General features: G+C 37.7%; 3 protein-coding genes and 1 non-coding gene across 5 annotated transcripts in view; 2 read left to right on the forward strand and 2 right to left on the reverse strand.

Moving 5' to 3' along the window:
- The first annotated feature begins 9 nt into the window (after nt 1-9).
- Trnas-aga lies at nt 10-91 on the forward strand. The gene has a single exon. It is a non-coding gene; the product is annotated as a tRNA-Ser (tRNA).
- A 3,858-nt stretch (nt 92-3,949) lies between these two features.
- Nucleotides 3,950-4,627, reverse strand: LOC116655423. Its single transcript, XM_032453313.2, has 2 exons — nt 4,234-4,627; nt 3,950-4,175 (listed from the first exon to the last, which is right to left on the reverse strand). Exons 1-2 carry the CDS (start codon nt 4,610-4,612, stop codon nt 4,045-4,047), a joined length of 510 nt encoding a protein of 169 aa, XP_032309204.1. The 5' UTR covers nt 4,613-4,627; the 3' UTR covers nt 3,950-4,044.
- A 149-nt stretch (nt 4,628-4,776) lies between these two features.
- Nucleotides 4,777-5,252, forward strand: LOC6502769. Its single transcript, XM_001967555.3, has 2 exons — nt 4,777-5,039; nt 5,100-5,252. Exons 1-2 carry the CDS (start codon nt 4,796-4,798, stop codon nt 5,219-5,221), a joined length of 366 nt encoding a protein of 121 aa, XP_001967591.1. The 5' UTR covers nt 4,777-4,795; the 3' UTR covers nt 5,222-5,252.
- Nucleotides 5,253-6,590: 1,338 nt separating this feature from the next.
- LOC6503282 overlaps nt 6,591-16,713 on the reverse strand; it is a 37,267-nt gene continuing 27,144 nt past the window's right edge. For both annotated transcript variants that reach the window (XM_032453289.2, XM_044716036.1), the window contains exons 12-13: nt 15,534-15,700; nt 6,591-7,141 (exon numbers count right to left, since the gene is read on the reverse strand). In XM_032453289.2, coding sequence (XP_032309180.1) covers nt 7,071-7,141; nt 15,534-15,700 — 238 coding nt within the window. In that variant the 3' untranslated portion in view covers nt 6,591-7,070. The remainder of the gene's footprint in view (nt 7,142-15,533; nt 15,701-16,713) is intronic.

Consider the following 16,713-nt stretch of genomic DNA (forward strand, 5'->3'; position numbering starts at 1 on the left):
CGGATATAAGCAGTCGTGGCCGAGCGGTTAAGGCGTCTGACTAGAAATCAGATTCCCTCTGGGAGCGTAGGTTCGAATCCTACCGACTGCGAAGTTGTTCTAATTTTTTATTATTTTTTTTTATTTTTATTTTCTGATGATTAAAAAATTATTCTTAGGTATTAAACTTTATCAGGTCACTTAAAATTTATAATTAAAATTTTAAAAAAAGTTAGGGACCATATTTTAAGTTTTGTTCCTGGCACGTTTTGTTGTTCCACGGAGAAAATAGATAGGCCCAATTTTCTGCTAATTCTCAGCCCCGGCACACGGCTCCGTGACACCATTAACCACGCATCCGTTCCTTTTCCGTATAGGCCCGTATAGGTCTTCTCTGCAGTGGACGCTGCAAAAATACAGAAACAGAGCCATGATGGCAAAGAATATCGTACGGAATGCACTCAGATTGCCTTCTTATATACCCGCCACTAGGCAAAGAACGTCAAATACAGTGTATCACATTAATATTCGGTTTTTTTTTTTTGCAACTTTAAACGCGAATAAAATGTATTATACTAAGAAATCACGAAATTTTAAAAATGGTATTTTAAACTTTGAAATATTGTCTTTACGTAGGTATATATATGTTAGCACTTTATTAAAAATTAAAAGAAGAATCACAACGAAACAAAAAAAAAGCTTGAAAATGGCTTTACTTTAATATTCGGTATTTTTATAAGTATTACGTTAAAACAATGTGGCAACTTCAGATCCGCCAAAAATGGGTTTCCCCGAATTGCACACATATGACTGGTATTCATTTCCTACAAACAAGCCAAAAAAAAGCTACTACGAGCACCGATTTTCGAGATGGGCCGCAAGGGTAAAAATGCATCATTGGAGCAGCGAAATCTTGTCCTCAAACTTCACTTAGAGGGCAAGACCTACAAGGAAACAGCCGAAATGCTTGACATGAAGCCCAACACAGTCGGTGACATCGTCCGACGCTTCAAAAATGAAGGAAGAGTGGCTTTAATAAAGCAAAAAGGACAGCCGAAAAAATTTACTGATCGAGAAGAGGCCGAAATAGTCAGAAAAATAAAAAAAAATCCTCGACTTAGTGCTCCTGAATTGTCGGCTGAACTCTTTGCCGATCATGGAAAGGAAGTTTCGGCGCAAACTATTCGGCGTACCATAAAAAAACAGGGGTACAACGGTAGAATCGCCCGTAAAAAACCTTTGCTATCGGAGCGCAACCGAAAGTTGCGAAAAAACTTTGCCCAGGAGTACTCCAAAAAGGACGAAAGCTGGTGGGACGATGTCATTTTCCTTGACGAAAGTAAATTTAATCTTTTCGGGAGCGACGGCAAGCAAATGGTATGGCGGAAACCAAACACTGAGCTGAAAAAAAATAACCTTAGGCCAACAGTTAAACACGGCGGGGGAAGTGTGATGATTTGGGGCTGCATTTCCACAAAAGGAGTGGGAAATTTAGTATTTATTGATGGGATAATGAACCAAGATCAATACTTAAAAATTTTGAAAGAAAATTTGAAGCAGTCGGCGGAGAAAATGGGCATTGCGAACTCATTTAAATTATATCAGGACAATGACCCAAAGCACAAGGCGCATAAAGTGAAGTCCTGGTTGCTTTACAACTGCCCAAAGGTCATGGAAACGCCGCCCCAATCACCTGATCTCAATCCCATAGAAAATTTGTGGAGTGAATTGGACCGCCGTGTACACCAAACGCCGATATCTTCAATATCGGAATTGAAACAACGGCTTCAGGAAGAATGGGTCAAAATTGGCGGCGAATACACAAAAAAAATTATTCGAAATATGCCAAAACGATTAAGCGATACCATAAAAAATAATGGGTATCACACTAAATATTAAGATAAATTTAATTTTAAGATAAAATAGTTTTTTTTTAGGTCTATAAGGAAATACCGAATATTAAAGTAACGCAAATTTTGAGTTGTTTTTCGTTTTTGTTTAATTTTATTTTTAATTTAAAATAAATTCCTGTGTTATGTTATTTCTATGAATAGGTAATAAAAAAAGCTTTACTTTGCTATTTAAAATTTTTGTTTAAGTCTTTTTTTTAATCTCTTTCTTTTCATTTGAAATTGAGAAAGTAAAAAACCGAATATTAATGTGATTCACTGTATATACACAACTGTGTATAACACCTTTTGGTTCAGTATTGATTGAATAAAGTTCGGAAGGTGCCTCATTCTACTAAACGTGCTGCTCCATTTTGCCGCCTCGAAGGAGGGCCTGTCCCAAGAAAAACAAAACAAAAACTTGGAATGAAATCTATTAAGCCGGGGGAGAGTCTATTTAAGAAAGGACAATGAGTGTTTTTATCAAAACGTATAATTGCTCTTCTTCCATCACTTATCTGATTTAATCAACATTTTCGGTGTTGGGGAAATTTACAGAATCTCGTAGGACAGTATTCACGGCAGCAGCAATTAATACCACACAGATAATTTTTGGCCTGGCAGGTTTTGTTGCTCTGACCCGTTGTCAGGAACCACAATCCCAATTGCGAGGGCAACACCACACACATGTGTGTCTGCGCTATATCTCGTTATATATTTGTTTTTTTTTTTATATTTCATCGATTTTATTAGACTGACACCTTTTAATTTCTTTATAATTCAAGAGCGGAAAGATGCGGATACGCTTGTAATCGTGAATATAATACATTTAATTTTTTGTCTCAGTCCTGCCCTGTGTCTCAGTCTACTTTTAAAATCAGCTTGAACATAGCATCAAATACAATATAATACATACTGTGTAGTAAAGCCGGTCGTGCATTGGTAATAGCATACTTTTAGGCACATTTAACATTTTTTAGGAAACAAGTGATTTCTAAATCACCCCCAAAATTCCATTTTGTATTCCACTACGCTACTTTCTACTCTCATAAGAACGATTATTGGACACGTCTTTATATATCCAGGACCACTGGTTCAGATCGAAATACGAAATACGCTCGAAAATACGCGTCAATTGGTACCTCAACCCTCCCGATTTGACATTTCTTTCAAAATTTATTCAGACAAAAACGATTTTGAAAGAATTTCCCATTTCCAAATGATGCAACTTGTCAACTTTTTCTCCGCAAAAAAGTCCCGTCCACGTTTGCCTTATTTTTTCTTTTAAACTTTTTAAAGTTCCAACTCTTTAACTTAAAAAACACCAAAGTTATGGCATTTCCGATCAATCAGTTATATGACAGCTATAGGATATAATCACCGGTCCCGGCCGTTCCGACTTATATACTGCCTGAAAACAAAAGAAGGATGTCGCCAAAGTTTCAACTTGATAGCTTTGAAACTGAGAGACTAGTTTGCGTTGAAACAGACAGACAGAAATGGTCGACTTAGGAGATCCTGATCAAGAATGTATGTACTTTATAGGGTCTGAGATGTCTCCTTCATTGCGTTGCAATTAATTGACCAAATTTATAATATCCTCTGCAAGGGTACCATCGAAAAGTGTACCATGAAAATGGTCGCAGAAAGAAAAGTACCCCTTCAAATACTCCCATCATCCGCATACATAAATGGAGTCGAACAATTAAGACATATGGGATTATTAACAAAAAGAAAAAACTATAGATGTCATGGGTGGCTATTCTGCGGGACACCAAATGACACTAAAATCTTTGACTTTGTGTTTTTAAACCAGAGCAGTTTAGGTCTGGTCTGTTTAACATTTAAAGGATAGATTCTGCGTTCGATATGAAAGAAAAGATTATTCAGAGGATTTTAGATTTTCGGAGAAAACCTCTTATGTTTCATAGTAGGACATGATAATGATACTGAGTTTACCAAATTCAGGGTATACAACGACCCATACGACTTATACGTTTATTATATGCTAGATTTGTTCCGGGGAAAAAATATGTCAGGGGGAAACTGGAAGAAACACAAAACAAAAACTTGGAATGAAATCTATTAAGCAGGGGGAGAGTCTATTTAAGAAAGGACAATGAGTGTTTTTATGAAAACGTATAATTGCTCTTCTTCCATCACTTATCTGATTTAATCAACATTTTCGGGGTTGGGGAAATTTACAGAATTTCGTAGGACAGTATTCACGGCAGCAGCAATTAATACCACACAGATAATTTTTGGCCTGGCAGGTTTTGTTGCACCAACCGTCAATGCTCAGCAGTTCTAGGGAGATTTGAATGTTATCAATAGAAAATTGATTTATATTTTACTTTTTACTCACGAGCAAAGCCTTCACACTTCCTTTGCGCATTTTCCTTTGCCAATTCGGAGTCCGTCAGGCATCGGTAACTGAAGGGCAGCACTGGATCGGTCTTTCCGCAACTCGTGTCTAGGATACAGCGACATTTTTTTTCTTCGCAGCCGCATTTTGGAGGAGGTGTTGGGGGTTTCAGGGCCGTGTAGCGGCATTGAGGACCACAGCAGGTGTTGTCCCGGGGTGGGAGCTTTGGCTCCCACTTCCCATTATCGACGCACCCATTCACTCCTTCGTAGGACTCACAGAGACTTTTCCAGGGAGAGATTACTCGGCATCCCAAAATCGAAGCGACCAGAAGGCAGGACCAGAATTGGAGGATCAGTAGGCTTCGTGTGGCACCCATGTTAATGAAAAATTACTGGTTAACTACTAACCGAAGTCCTCCTTATATACCCTGGCACGCTTAAAATAAGCCAAATGTTTGCGCAATTGTTTACCAGAAAAAATTAAAAATAGTCAGCCGGCTCCATGGGGAGACTATATAAAGGCCATGCTTCGCTTCAAACTCGATCGAGAAGTGTTCGCGATGGCTGTTAAAATTCTTTTGGGTTTGTTGCTGATTTTTGTAGTTTCGGAGAAGATTCTGGCCTGCAAACAATCACCGTGTCCTGTTGTCAATAATTGGAACTGCCTCTGCGAAGGCAAAGCCGCTCACGTCTGCGTCTGCGACTTCACGTGCTCAGAGTGGGACAAGCCCTGCAACTGGGTCGTATCTTGCGAGAAGGAAGTCTGCAACATTAATGAATGGCGGTGTCGAAAGAATAAACTGGGTACGTACTGAAAATTTCTTCCAGAAAAAGTTTCCTTATAAGTGATGCATTTGATTCCAGATCTTTTGTGGCTTCCCCAACTCTCTCATGAAGAGTGCTTGGACGTAAACGTCGACACGAATAAGCGTAGGAATTGTTGCAATCTATTTTGTTCACTAAACGTCACAGATGTGTGTTTCTAAATAAACGTTAACTTCTTAATTCAAACCTGCACCCAATTTTTTTGTTTTTATTATTTTCTTTAAATGATTGGCTGTAGTAAGCAAATATTAATATTAAAGAATTAAACTAGGAGGTAGGAGGTTTTTAATGAAAAAACTCTTCATCTTTGAAATAGAATCAGCTACTTGCTCGCCAGTTCCACTTTTTATGAAGTTTGCTTTAAAACTTTCATACAGAATTTTTATATTACCGATGTATTTGTCTAGACAACGACTATACAAGTAAAATAGAAACTTATGTATTATTTATATGCATATATGTATTATGTTTTGTGGAAAGAATTAGTTGACCTTGGACATAATAAACTACCATAATACCGGAGTATAATAGAAAACAATCGCATAAGATCTCATTGATAAGAAAAAAACATGCAAATCGCAAGTAGAATTTTTAAAGCGTAGTAGAAACTAGTACTACTAAACTAGTAACAATAGATTTTTTAAGTATTAACTCCCTTTAAGTAAAATTATTGTCAGTTTTGTGCAAACTGTCAGTCCAATAGTTTTCTGTAATCTGGTATGATAACATAAACTGAATCCAAAGAAAAAACAGGAAAGGAAAGCTTACTTCGGGCGGAGCCCTTGCAGTTACATACCAGCTTTTATTATTATATAAATATCGGATCGTATATAGTTGGCCGATCCTTACGAAAATTTCATTGATTCGATAATTAATTTTCGAATAAAAATGTTGGAAACAGCCTCAAGCATCTTTAAAAATAGCAAGGTTGTGCCATTTCCGGTTGTTCAGTTATATAGCAGCTATAGGATATAGTCGTCCGATCCTTATGAAATTTGGCAAATTGGATTATTTAATAACAAAATTAAATCTGTACCAAGTCCCATCTTTCAAACTTAAAAACACCAAAGTAATGCCAATTCCGATCCTTCTATGACAGCTATAGGATGTAGTCGGCCTATCCTTATGAAATTTTGTAGATAAGATAGCCAAATATAATATATGTGAAAAGTTTCAACCCTCTAACTTAAAAAACACTAAAGTTATGGCATTTCCGATTAGTTAGTTCCGATCAGTTATATGGCAGCTATAGGATATAGTCGACCGATCCCGGCCGTTCCGACTTATATACTACCTGCAAGGAAAAGAGGGATGTGTGCAAAGTTTCAACTCGATGTGCAAAGTTGTAACCCGAGAAACCGACAGACAGACGGACATGCTCATATCGACTCAGGAGATGATCCTGATCAAGAATATATATACTTAATATATACTTTATATATATACTTTATGCAACTGCGTTGCACACTTTTGACCAAAATCATAATATTCTCTGCAAGGGTATAATTACAAATTACAATGGGTAGGGTTTAAAATAAATAATGTAAATATATTCTGCGAATATCTGCCTTTAATGTGGTTCACTGGAGTTCAATATCGAGAATAATATGTATACTTTTTCGCTCCAAAATTTGCACAGATGCTTTCGGTCTAAAATTATTTTTAATCCGTTTTGAAAGAAACCAAACTTTTCCATTGAATGGAATTTTTTCGCAAAATAATTATATATTCAAATTGTAACTACAACATTTTGATTGAAAACGATTGATTGAATAAAAGCATTTTTATTCCAAATATTTTCATTTTATTGGATAGTTTACACATGATCCTTGTCCACATACATTAACTCTTATTGTATAGTTTTTCTATTAATATATGTATTCTTAGCTACTTAGTTTTTTTTTATCGTGCTTGAACTACCATGTATGTACAGTATTTATTTACTTATCATTAAATGCAATCTTAGTCGGTATTATTAGTTAGATGGTACAAATAGTTAATCCTGTATGGCTAGTTTAAGTCGTACATCAGTTTTTCGGCATTATTTGGTTCTTCGCAGTCGAATGAAGCCATCATTAATTCTGAAAAAGAGAAAACAAAACAATTTAGTTAGTTGATAAAAATATTTCCCATAAATTGTAACAAGAATGGCTCGAATTACGTTGTTGTGTCCAACTAAAAATACGTAAAATAACAAAACCGTTGTTTGAGTTTCTGTGTCCAGTTGGTTGAATGAGACACTCAACCGTAGGCAGGGCTCAAGGACTATACCCAACACGAACACACAATCCAAATTGTCCGAAAATTCTTAGTGGTGCGTGCTAAAATGTTTGATTTTTTCCGCTTCTGCGGGCTACATGGTTTTCTGTAAAAGCCTGAATCACTTTTGGAAGTCCTTTGTTCAATTCTTAGCATTCTGAGATTAAAATGTCCACTCTTCTATGCTTTGGAGTTAATATTATGATTCGATAGCTTTAATAACTTTATTTTTTATTTACATGAATCATTCAAGGGTATTTTTAAAATCGACTATAGGTTATTGTCCAGTAAGTAAGAAACGTGTTCGATTTCTGGCCTTGGGGGCTTGCCATTTTTTTTTTAATTTTATTTATTTTTTGCAAGCTTTGCGAATATATTTAAATTTACTGCGCCCAGAAGGTAACGATTTTTAAAATTAAAACTTCTTTAAGTCTTCTTTAATTAAAAATACAGAGCTAGGCAAAATAATGATTTCTTTTGTGGATTTATTATATGAATTAAACTACAAACTTGATATCTACAGAAGGGAAAAAAATTTATATTTTGAACTAAAAAACTTAAGCTTGAAGTCACACTGGGATGGGGTTAACTTGTGGTCAAGTGCTGACAAGTGTTGGGGCTCTTTGAGTTTTTTTTTAATTTTTTTAGGGGCAACAGCCAGCCCACTTGCATTTTAAAAGAAGGAAATTTAATAAAGTTGTAGGGGAAAAGAAGCATTTTTCTACATGAATGGCTGAGAGGCAAGAAGCGGATGAGTGCGGGAGGGGAGACTCCAATTCACACCGTGGGCCCATTAAAATTTTACAATGTTTGGGAACAGCCTCGTTTGGTCAGCGCTTTCGTCCAGCAGATGTGCGCTTGACTTGCCACAAAATGGGGCAGGTCCTGCATCCTCCACATATCTCGGAGATCCCCCCGTGCTGTGTGTGTTTATGGGATTTGGCTCACATACTCTGTCGCTTGAGCACAAAAAATTACAAAACATCCGCTCGGAACATGGAATGAAAATTTTCAAAGTTCTGCCTGAAGCAAAATCCGCCACCCTCGGATGAAGAAATGTTGCCTTTGGTTATGGAACATAGCGGAGACCCTGGCTCTGCTCTGCATCACTTTTTTGCCCACTCTGGCTTTTTCCCATTTTTTTGCATCTGGATTGTACCCGGCCCTTTTCTTTCCACGCACTTGTTTAGTTTTAATGGAGTCGTGTGTGGCGTGTAAATATTTTCCCCATTCTGTGGGCCAGCTGGAGATTTGTGAGGCGGGTCGGTTCAGTTTGGCTGAGTTTTCGGTTTGGTTTGGTTCCACTCGGCTCTCCTGCCAACTTGTTACTTAACGGAAGTAAACAACACCCCCACACGGCTTCTAACGAGCGGTTAAGAGGCCGGAGTCGGTTTGAAATTCCGGAACATACAGGATCGATCATAGAAAGGGGGAAAAACTTAAGCCACAGTCTGATTGCAGTCCTTTTTCCTTTTTTATTGTTTGTGGTCATTGCAGTTAGAAAATCCAAGCTTCTTAGCTTTAAAATGGAACGAGTTTTAAGAAGTTAAAAAGAAATCAGCCTTGCAGGTCAAGTTTTTGAATATGGTAAGCACTATTAAAGGTTGTATTTGTTTTAGATTTTAAAACCACCCAAAGAAATATTATTTTCATCTTAACAATAATTTTATTTTTTCAATTATATGATGATGATGATGAAATAGGAGATATTTTGTACACATTAAATGTTCATATCTGATTTTCAAGAATATATATACACTTTTAAATCAAATTTTCAGGAATTTCCAAAATCTAATCTCAAACTAGTCGAAATCGGAGAGCATGTCCGAATTCCTGTCGTTGCCAGAGCTAACCAAAAATAATAAATCTACCCCGAAGAGGATAAAAAATTGTTTTCTCGTCGTTGCACGAGAAATATTTCCTGGCTCAGTGAGGCATCAATTACTTGCCTCCAGCTCGGAGACCAAACAAAAGCCGGCAGCCGTAACTGCTGTAAAATTGTTTTGACTTCAATCCTGATGGACTGAATGGGTAGAAGTTCGGGGAGGAGCTCCAAAAGAATGACAGACCCGACAGGTGATAGATAACAAGGACAGTCTATGGTCATTTTTACACATCCATGGGCGGGGCCCCTGGAATATATTTCCCCCTCGAGTGATGCAAGAAAGAAAATGAAATCTGCCCACAACTGAATACCAATATCGTCCTGCTGTCAGTCGGCTTAGGATGTGACTCTCCACGACGAAGTTCGGGGAGGAGGGGCGGATACTAGCTGCAGTTCCTCTTATCTGAATATATTTATTTGGAATGTCGGAGATGTTAAGCCCTTGCTGACAGTGACTAAAACAATATAAATCTGCACACTTCCATTGTCCAGTTGCCGGAGGCCAACGATTTCAATGAGATATTTTTTTAAACATTTTTAAGCATATTTGTTTGTATTTTTTTCATATTGTATGTTTTAGGGTAGAGTGTTATTGAGTATTTTGATGGGTTTATAATGCCTATTACTTTCATTCAACTACTATTTTTCCAATAAACGTCATTTGTAAAGGAAATATGGATTCTTTAATTTTTAAACAAAGCGTAAAATTTAAATCATTTATTTTTGCCTGTGTACACGTATTGCCGGAACAACCTGATTTAGGCAGCTATTAAAAATATCAGTAATTTTTTCATCGAAATTTTTTTTTTGAAGTCCCGTACTTCTTACAAGAGTTTAAACTAAAAACAGAACCATCTTTTATAGCCTCTAAGAACCAATGTCATGGTTCTTATAGAGGGACATACATATACGGTCAGACTAACTTGCCTTGGTCGTCTCGGCAGCTGATGTGAGTCAAGAAAAACCTTTACATATATGTAGTTGCATATATGTAAAATTCGCACAAATACTATATATCCTTGACCACTATAAGCATCCCTGATAAATTGTACAGAACCAATAAGTAAATAAATAAAAATATTCAATGATTTACATTGTAATTAGCAATTTGCCGCCTAATCTCACAATGAGATTATTGCTATTAACTGCTAGCCTGAAAATCCTGCCTGGAAATCCTTTCATCTCAAATTCACAAAGTCGAAAATTGGCATTGGAGTAATTTGTACCTGACATGAAATTTATAATTCAATTTCTTGGCCAAACAATGTGGACAATAGATCGGTGCTGGGCATACAATCTCCAACGACGAAGGTTAAAATTATTCAATGGCCTGGCCTGCCATTGAACCAGAGATAATTATGCTGTGGTCAAGGATTGCGCCTTAATGAATAGTTCAAGCATTCGGCTTTGGCCTCTAATCATTGGCCCGGCCTTAATTACCATATCTAGGACCTAATGAGCTCAATTGAAATAACACATGCCTTCAAACATACAAGGACACTCAAGCAAATATATATAAATTAGTTGAATTTAAATACGCCCTGCCAGGCGAATGTGATCCGAGTGTTTGAATTTGCACTCGAGAAGCTTGTGGGAAATTCCTTGGGCTTGTTATCCTGGTTCTGAGCCATCTGCACTGCTCTTAGAACTAACAATTAACAATTCATTTTAGACTTGAATGGATAATTTGAGGTCTTAGTTTTTGGCACTTATTGTGTTTGGGTATTATTTTTGGTGCTGGCTTCAAACACAATTCCAGGCCGAAAGATAAACATTTTCATTTTAAAATACCCAGTTAGGGAACATTCTTACAAGAAATTTTCTTCGCACATCCAAATGCAATTTCTGCAAGTTGTATCTTGGCATTTGCGGGATGCGTTTCCACTCGCATTTTTCCATTTTCCGTTCAGACGTGCATGCATCCAATAGGCATTTCTTCGTTGACATTCTGGGGGCCTGAAGATGCGGGGGCGTGGCCTGCCAAAGGATGTGCCAGACGGCCAGAAAAAGAAAGGGGTTTCTTTTGGCGCAACGTTTGTCCTTTTCATTCCTTTCGCTCGGTTCCCTTTGCCCCCTTTTTCCAGTCATATCGCATGCAGGACACGAGGAGCCGGGCTGGAGTGGCTCCCTGACATAACAATGCTCATGTCTTCATAGCCCGGAGTGTGTATGGTTAGATTTACAAAGAAAACTAAATAAAATAGAAATAAAACGAGGGCTAGAGCCATGGCAGAGAGGTGGCAAAACAATTAAATACTTTTGTGATCCTTTGATACGATTTCGAAAGCATTCTTTGCTTTCCTGGGAACTGGTTGGTTGGAATTTGATTGTCTGCTTGGCGTATTTAAATTTTTTTCTCTAAGTTTAGAGATTTTTTGCTTTAAATATGTTAGAACATCTAAATTAAGAGATTACAAATAATAAACCCCAAATAGAGGTGAATTAAAAAAAATTAAATAGGATAAATCAAAAACAAATCCCAATATGCCCAAACAAAAAATAAACAACCTTTTGCAAAAAATGCCTCTGTGTGTTTTCCTTTGAGTATTTTCTTGGTTGCAATTTCGCAACCAAAGCACCACTCGACTTAAAAGATACTATTCCCTCGGGCACCTGCGAGAGTAAGCCAGCCAACAGACAATTACCTCCACATTAAGGGCTTGTTATTAAAAAATTTCTGACATGGCCAACATATTTTCCGAAGGCACTCAGTGGGAAAAATAACAAAGGGGCGGGAAAGGAAATGTGTATTTAATTCGCTGAACAGCACTAGACAGGTCATGTTGCCGCTGTTTGTTCCTTGCTTTTGTTATTTAAGGTAAAAACTTTCGAGAACGATGCTCTGAAGATTAAGGGCATAAACTGAGAGCGAGCACTTGCTTAGTCGCAGGAGGGATATGAAAAAGCGAAAGGATTAAATAAACTCGAAATGCAAGTGGACCACGGGGCCGAAGGATAATAGAGTGAAAGGATGAGGGAGAAACTACGAACGATTATAAGGATGGAATCGGGAAAGTTTGTTAAAGTCATGTAATTGGGCGGACAGTTTATTAAAGTTTCTTCTTTATTTGCAGTTTAATGTATATATCTATCCTTCAAGTGCATTTCTTCAATTTCACAGTCCTTGTTATGTTGTTTTTGGTGCCAGCAGGTGGTGCTTCACTGGCACTCGCCCTGGCCACTGACTACTGGCCACTGGCCCGACATTTCCGCCCGATTCCGCATCCTTTTGCGTCTATAAACACAATTATGTCACTGTGAATCCCAGTGTGTGCAGCAAAACATGATAAATAACTGGGCTGTGGAAGCTGCTGGAGGCCGACTAGGGTCCCAATCCGACCAGCATTCACTTCATTAACAGAAACTTGAAAATGCATAGCAGACCATTTTCGGTTGGTCAGTGAATTTTGGGCCATTCAACCGCTAGCGAATGTGTGGATGATAAAAAGACTCGGAAGTCCTGCATTTATTTAGACAGTTTTCGAAAGTGCATCAAACTTGGAAATAACTTTTATCCTCCCACATTTTTTGTGACTCAGGGACCTCGTTTGCATCTGCCTTGCTGACGTCGGCTTAAAGTTTAGCTAAACTTTTCGACTTGGTGGACAGTTTTTTTTTTCGTTTGAGTTCTGGGAAGGAAACTGATTTAGAAGACGTTCGCTCGACTTTGCTAAACAAGCAACTGCACGAGAATAGCACTAACTCGCAGGGAAGCACTGAAAAGCCATTTGGCTTTCTGCCTGCAGGACTGCTGGAGAAAACAAGCTTGACATCGATGCGGCATCAAAAACAAATATAACCGCAATAACAAGTCCAACTTTCATCTGGAACTTTTCTAAATACTAAGCTGTAAACAGACCGAATGCAAAATTATTTTATCCATTTTCTGCTGGTTGGCTTTCTTGAGTATGTGGTGTAAGAGTGTTTGGGAACTAAAAACCGAAAATATAATTTTGAATGCATACTGCGACCTTTTCTAATTAAAAAGTTCCTTCCATGTGCGTAAATGAAGTGTGTTTCTTTGGCTGAAATGACACCTTGGGCTTGTTTTTCCCCGCAAAGTTAATTTATCCCCTCTTATGCATGACCCGACCCGTTCTTCGATAAACTTCTGAGCCAAGACGGTTTTGGATTTTCGAAACACAAAAAGACTGTTCGCCATAAGTTTTCATTTTCCGCACATACACATTTTTTTGTTAACTTCCGTTTCTGTCAAGATGCGTTGTGCCGCAACACCCAAAGACAACTTCACCGTTGTTGTTGCTGGTCTTAGTATTCCGCCAAAGGCGAAAGCCTTCAAAAGTTGCTTTACTCTGCCTTGGTTTATAATGAGTTCGCAGATCCTGTATATGGGTTGTGTGCTTTGGTTTCCGCCAGTGCTGCCAGCTTTGGATTGGGGAATTTTTTGTAAGGTATTGTAAATATGGAATATAACACCACATTAGAAATATAACTGTTCGACATATATTTGAGAAATATCAATTCTATATAACGCAAGGGATGGCGATACATTAATTCACTGAATTTCGTTTCCCAACCATATGTACTATAATATCAAACTAGAAAATTTTAAAAGCATTAAAACCATAATATTAATACAGAATATTACATTTGAGATGATAAGAAATTTTAAAGGTTCTTTTTGAATTTTTTTTGTTATAACTTAATAAAGTTATAGATCGAGCCTCCTATTCGAAAGGTGGTTCGAGTTACGCAAAAAGCACATAGCCAGAGGTTAAATAGTTAAATTAATAATCTATGGCAAGTTCGTTAAATCGTAATGAGAGAAAAAGCCCCACATGTTCGTTTCGAATAAAATATTTAAATATTTTTAGGTCAAGGTCATAGTTATGGTAAAGTCAAGTATTATGACAAATTTATATTTGACATATGAAGGAAATTTAAAATTTAAAGCTTAGAAGCACCTGATAATGTGCTTGGACTAAGGCTTATGGATCCGCCGGTCGGGCAACACTAGTCGACGCCTTCCATCTCTGCACTTTCTTTTGCTGTTTGATGTCTTTTCCCGTTTTCATGCAACACGCTTTCCCCCTTGCCGTGCCTTTTCTGCCCCTAGATCCGTATGTTTTTCAGGTTTTTTTGTTGTGTGCACATTCCGTGAAAAATATATCAAGTTGCCGGGCATTGCTGACAGCTCCAAGAAGGATTTGGAAAAAACGAAAAAAATAACAGAGAAAAGCTCGAGTAAAACTTTTTACACTTCTCTGACGACACGTGGTGCACCTTGTTGCAATTGTTGTTAGTGCTGCATCTGCAGGTGCATGAGTTGCAACATTATGTTGTTGCTTTGGAGCTGTTTTATATCTTTGTTATGCTGTCTGAGGCTTGGGGATGTACGAAGTTTACCCGTTTATATTTACTGAGTTGGCAGAGCCACCCAATCTCAAAGGTTGAGGATGGAGGATTAATTAAAGTTTTTAGGTTTATATTAGATATATACATACAAATATATACATATATGTATATACATATATATTTGTGTGAGAAGTTTAATTTGAAGTTTAGTTTTGCTTGCTTAAGCAGGTGGGTTTATAAAATAAACAATAAAATTGCACTTTCATTTTGATACATTTTTATGTAATAGTGGCGTGGAGGGCAGTGGGCTCTGGCGCGTAATTTTGCATAAATAACGAGAAATATTTTCCACTTCCCTTCCAAGTCGTCACACTTACACTCGTTTGTCATCATGGGCAATAAAATCAAAGCCCATGAAGCAATAGAAAAACAAGGTTTCCACTTGAGGTAGCGATAAGACCCAGAAGGAACGAGGTAGTACTTTGTCAAGTTTTATCCCATTCCATGAGCAATTTGCTATTTTAATTATGTGTCGATGATTTTATGGTGCTATTAGTTTGATTTAATCAGGGAACATTAGGTATTAATTTATTATTTCATTGTTTGAACCTGATTACATATTATTATGCGTTGTTTATTAAATCCTCATTTGGAACAGTAAACCATTGTAAAAGTGCATTGTAATGGAAATTCAACATTTCCAAATATTTTAAACGCATTACAGGTTTATCCGAATTTTGGTATTTTGCGACATGTTCGTTATTGCCGTAAAGTGTTAGGTACATAAATACCATAAATTAAATACATATTCCAGTTCTGTTCCTAATGGCACTTCTTTTCAAGGGTATCAAAACTTTATGTGGCTCGGAGTGCCAGTAAAAAATGTGCAGAAATGCGATAAAAACGTGGAGAGTTTAAAACAAGAAAAAAAAACACGCGCATCACACACAAACTGTGGGTTAGTTAGTCGAGAGGGGAGGTGGAAAGAGTCGGACTTTGCGAACATTACTTACCCGCCTCGCCAAGTTTCGTTGTTTGCTGCATGTGCCAGCAGAAGTGCTCGTACTCCCCGCTAGATGGCGCCTGGGCGGCCTTCACCGCCTGCATGTGCTTGGTGAATGCCCCAACAATGGCCGCCATGCGATCGAAGGCTGCCATATTGATGTGGCCATTTGCTAAGCTGCAACGGAACGGGAAATAGAAAAGAGCAGAGAACATAAGTGGAAAGAGTGGCAGCCCCTGGGCCGGGGCGATAGTCCGAGAAGTATGTTGTGCTGCTTGATAAAGAGTTCGGAATTGTATTTGCAATGCAAAATGGCAGCGGTTGAAACTAAAACAAGGTTATGCACATGCAAAATAAGTAGAATACAAAACGCTTAACCCTCTAGTGCCCAAATTTTCTTTTCCAAGAAAAAAATTATTTTTGGATTCAGTATGTATCAAAATTAAATGTTTGTTTTAAAAAAAAATTTATTTTTGCTCGGATCGAGTTTTATATGACTATATCCTTGGACCGCCTAGAGGCGGCTTTGGGATGATAGGCCAACAAAAAATTAGGTAATCAATTCTTTTGTTGCACACATTTGTTCGTCCACAGATAAGCGTTGGCGCAGCGGAACTAATTGATACTTGTCATTGAAATGAGTCGCGAGCGGTCGTATTTTGTATAAAGGATCGTGGTCGTCAGAATCCTTGGAGGGCAACTTACTGTTGTCATTAAAATGCAAATTTCTAAATTTGTTGTGGAAAACGAAGTATTGGATCCTTTTGGACAGCATACAAATTTGTTTGCTAAGTGATATGTTCAATAATAGTATAATAAAAAACAAGAAAGGAAAGCTAACTTCGGGCGGAGCCGAACCCTTGATATACCCTTGCAGTTGTGCCATTTTCGATCGTTCAGTTATATGGCAGCTATAGGATATAGTCGCCCGATCCCGGCCGTTCCGACTTATGTGTGCAAAGTTTCAAAGATAGCTTTAAAACTGAGAGACTAGTTTGCGTAGAAACCGACAGACAGACGGACATGCTTATATCGAATCAGGAGGGGATCCTGATCAAGAATATATATACTTTATAGGGTCGGAGATGTCTTCTTTACTGCGTTGCACACTTTTGACCAAAATTATAATACCCTCTGCAAGGGTATAAAAATTGAAAACACTTGAATGGCGTATCCAGATTTTGAAGTTC

Source organism: Drosophila ananassae, chromosome 3R (assembly GCF_017639315.1).
Source record: "Drosophila ananassae strain 14024-0371.13 chromosome 3R, ASM1763931v2, whole genome shotgun sequence".
NCBI lineage: Eukaryota > Metazoa > Arthropoda > Insecta > Diptera > Drosophilidae > Drosophila > Drosophila ananassae.

Coding starts and splice junctions, on each gene's coding strand:
- LOC6502769 (XM_001967555.3), top strand. CDS start 4,796: ATGGCTGTTAAAATTCTTTTGGGTTTGTTGCTGATTTTTGTAGTTTCG. Junction 5,040..5,099: donor GTGTCGAAAGAATAAACTGG/GTACGTACTGAA, acceptor ATTTGATTCCAG/ATCTTTTGTGGCTTCCCCAA.
- LOC116655423 (XM_032453313.2), bottom strand. CDS start 4,612: ATGGGTGCCACACGAAGCCTACTGATCCTCCAATTCTGGTCCTGCCTT. Junction 4,176..4,233: donor GAAGTGTGAAGGCTTTGCTC/GTGAGTAAAAAG, acceptor AAATCTCCCTAG/AACTGCTGAGCATTGACGGT.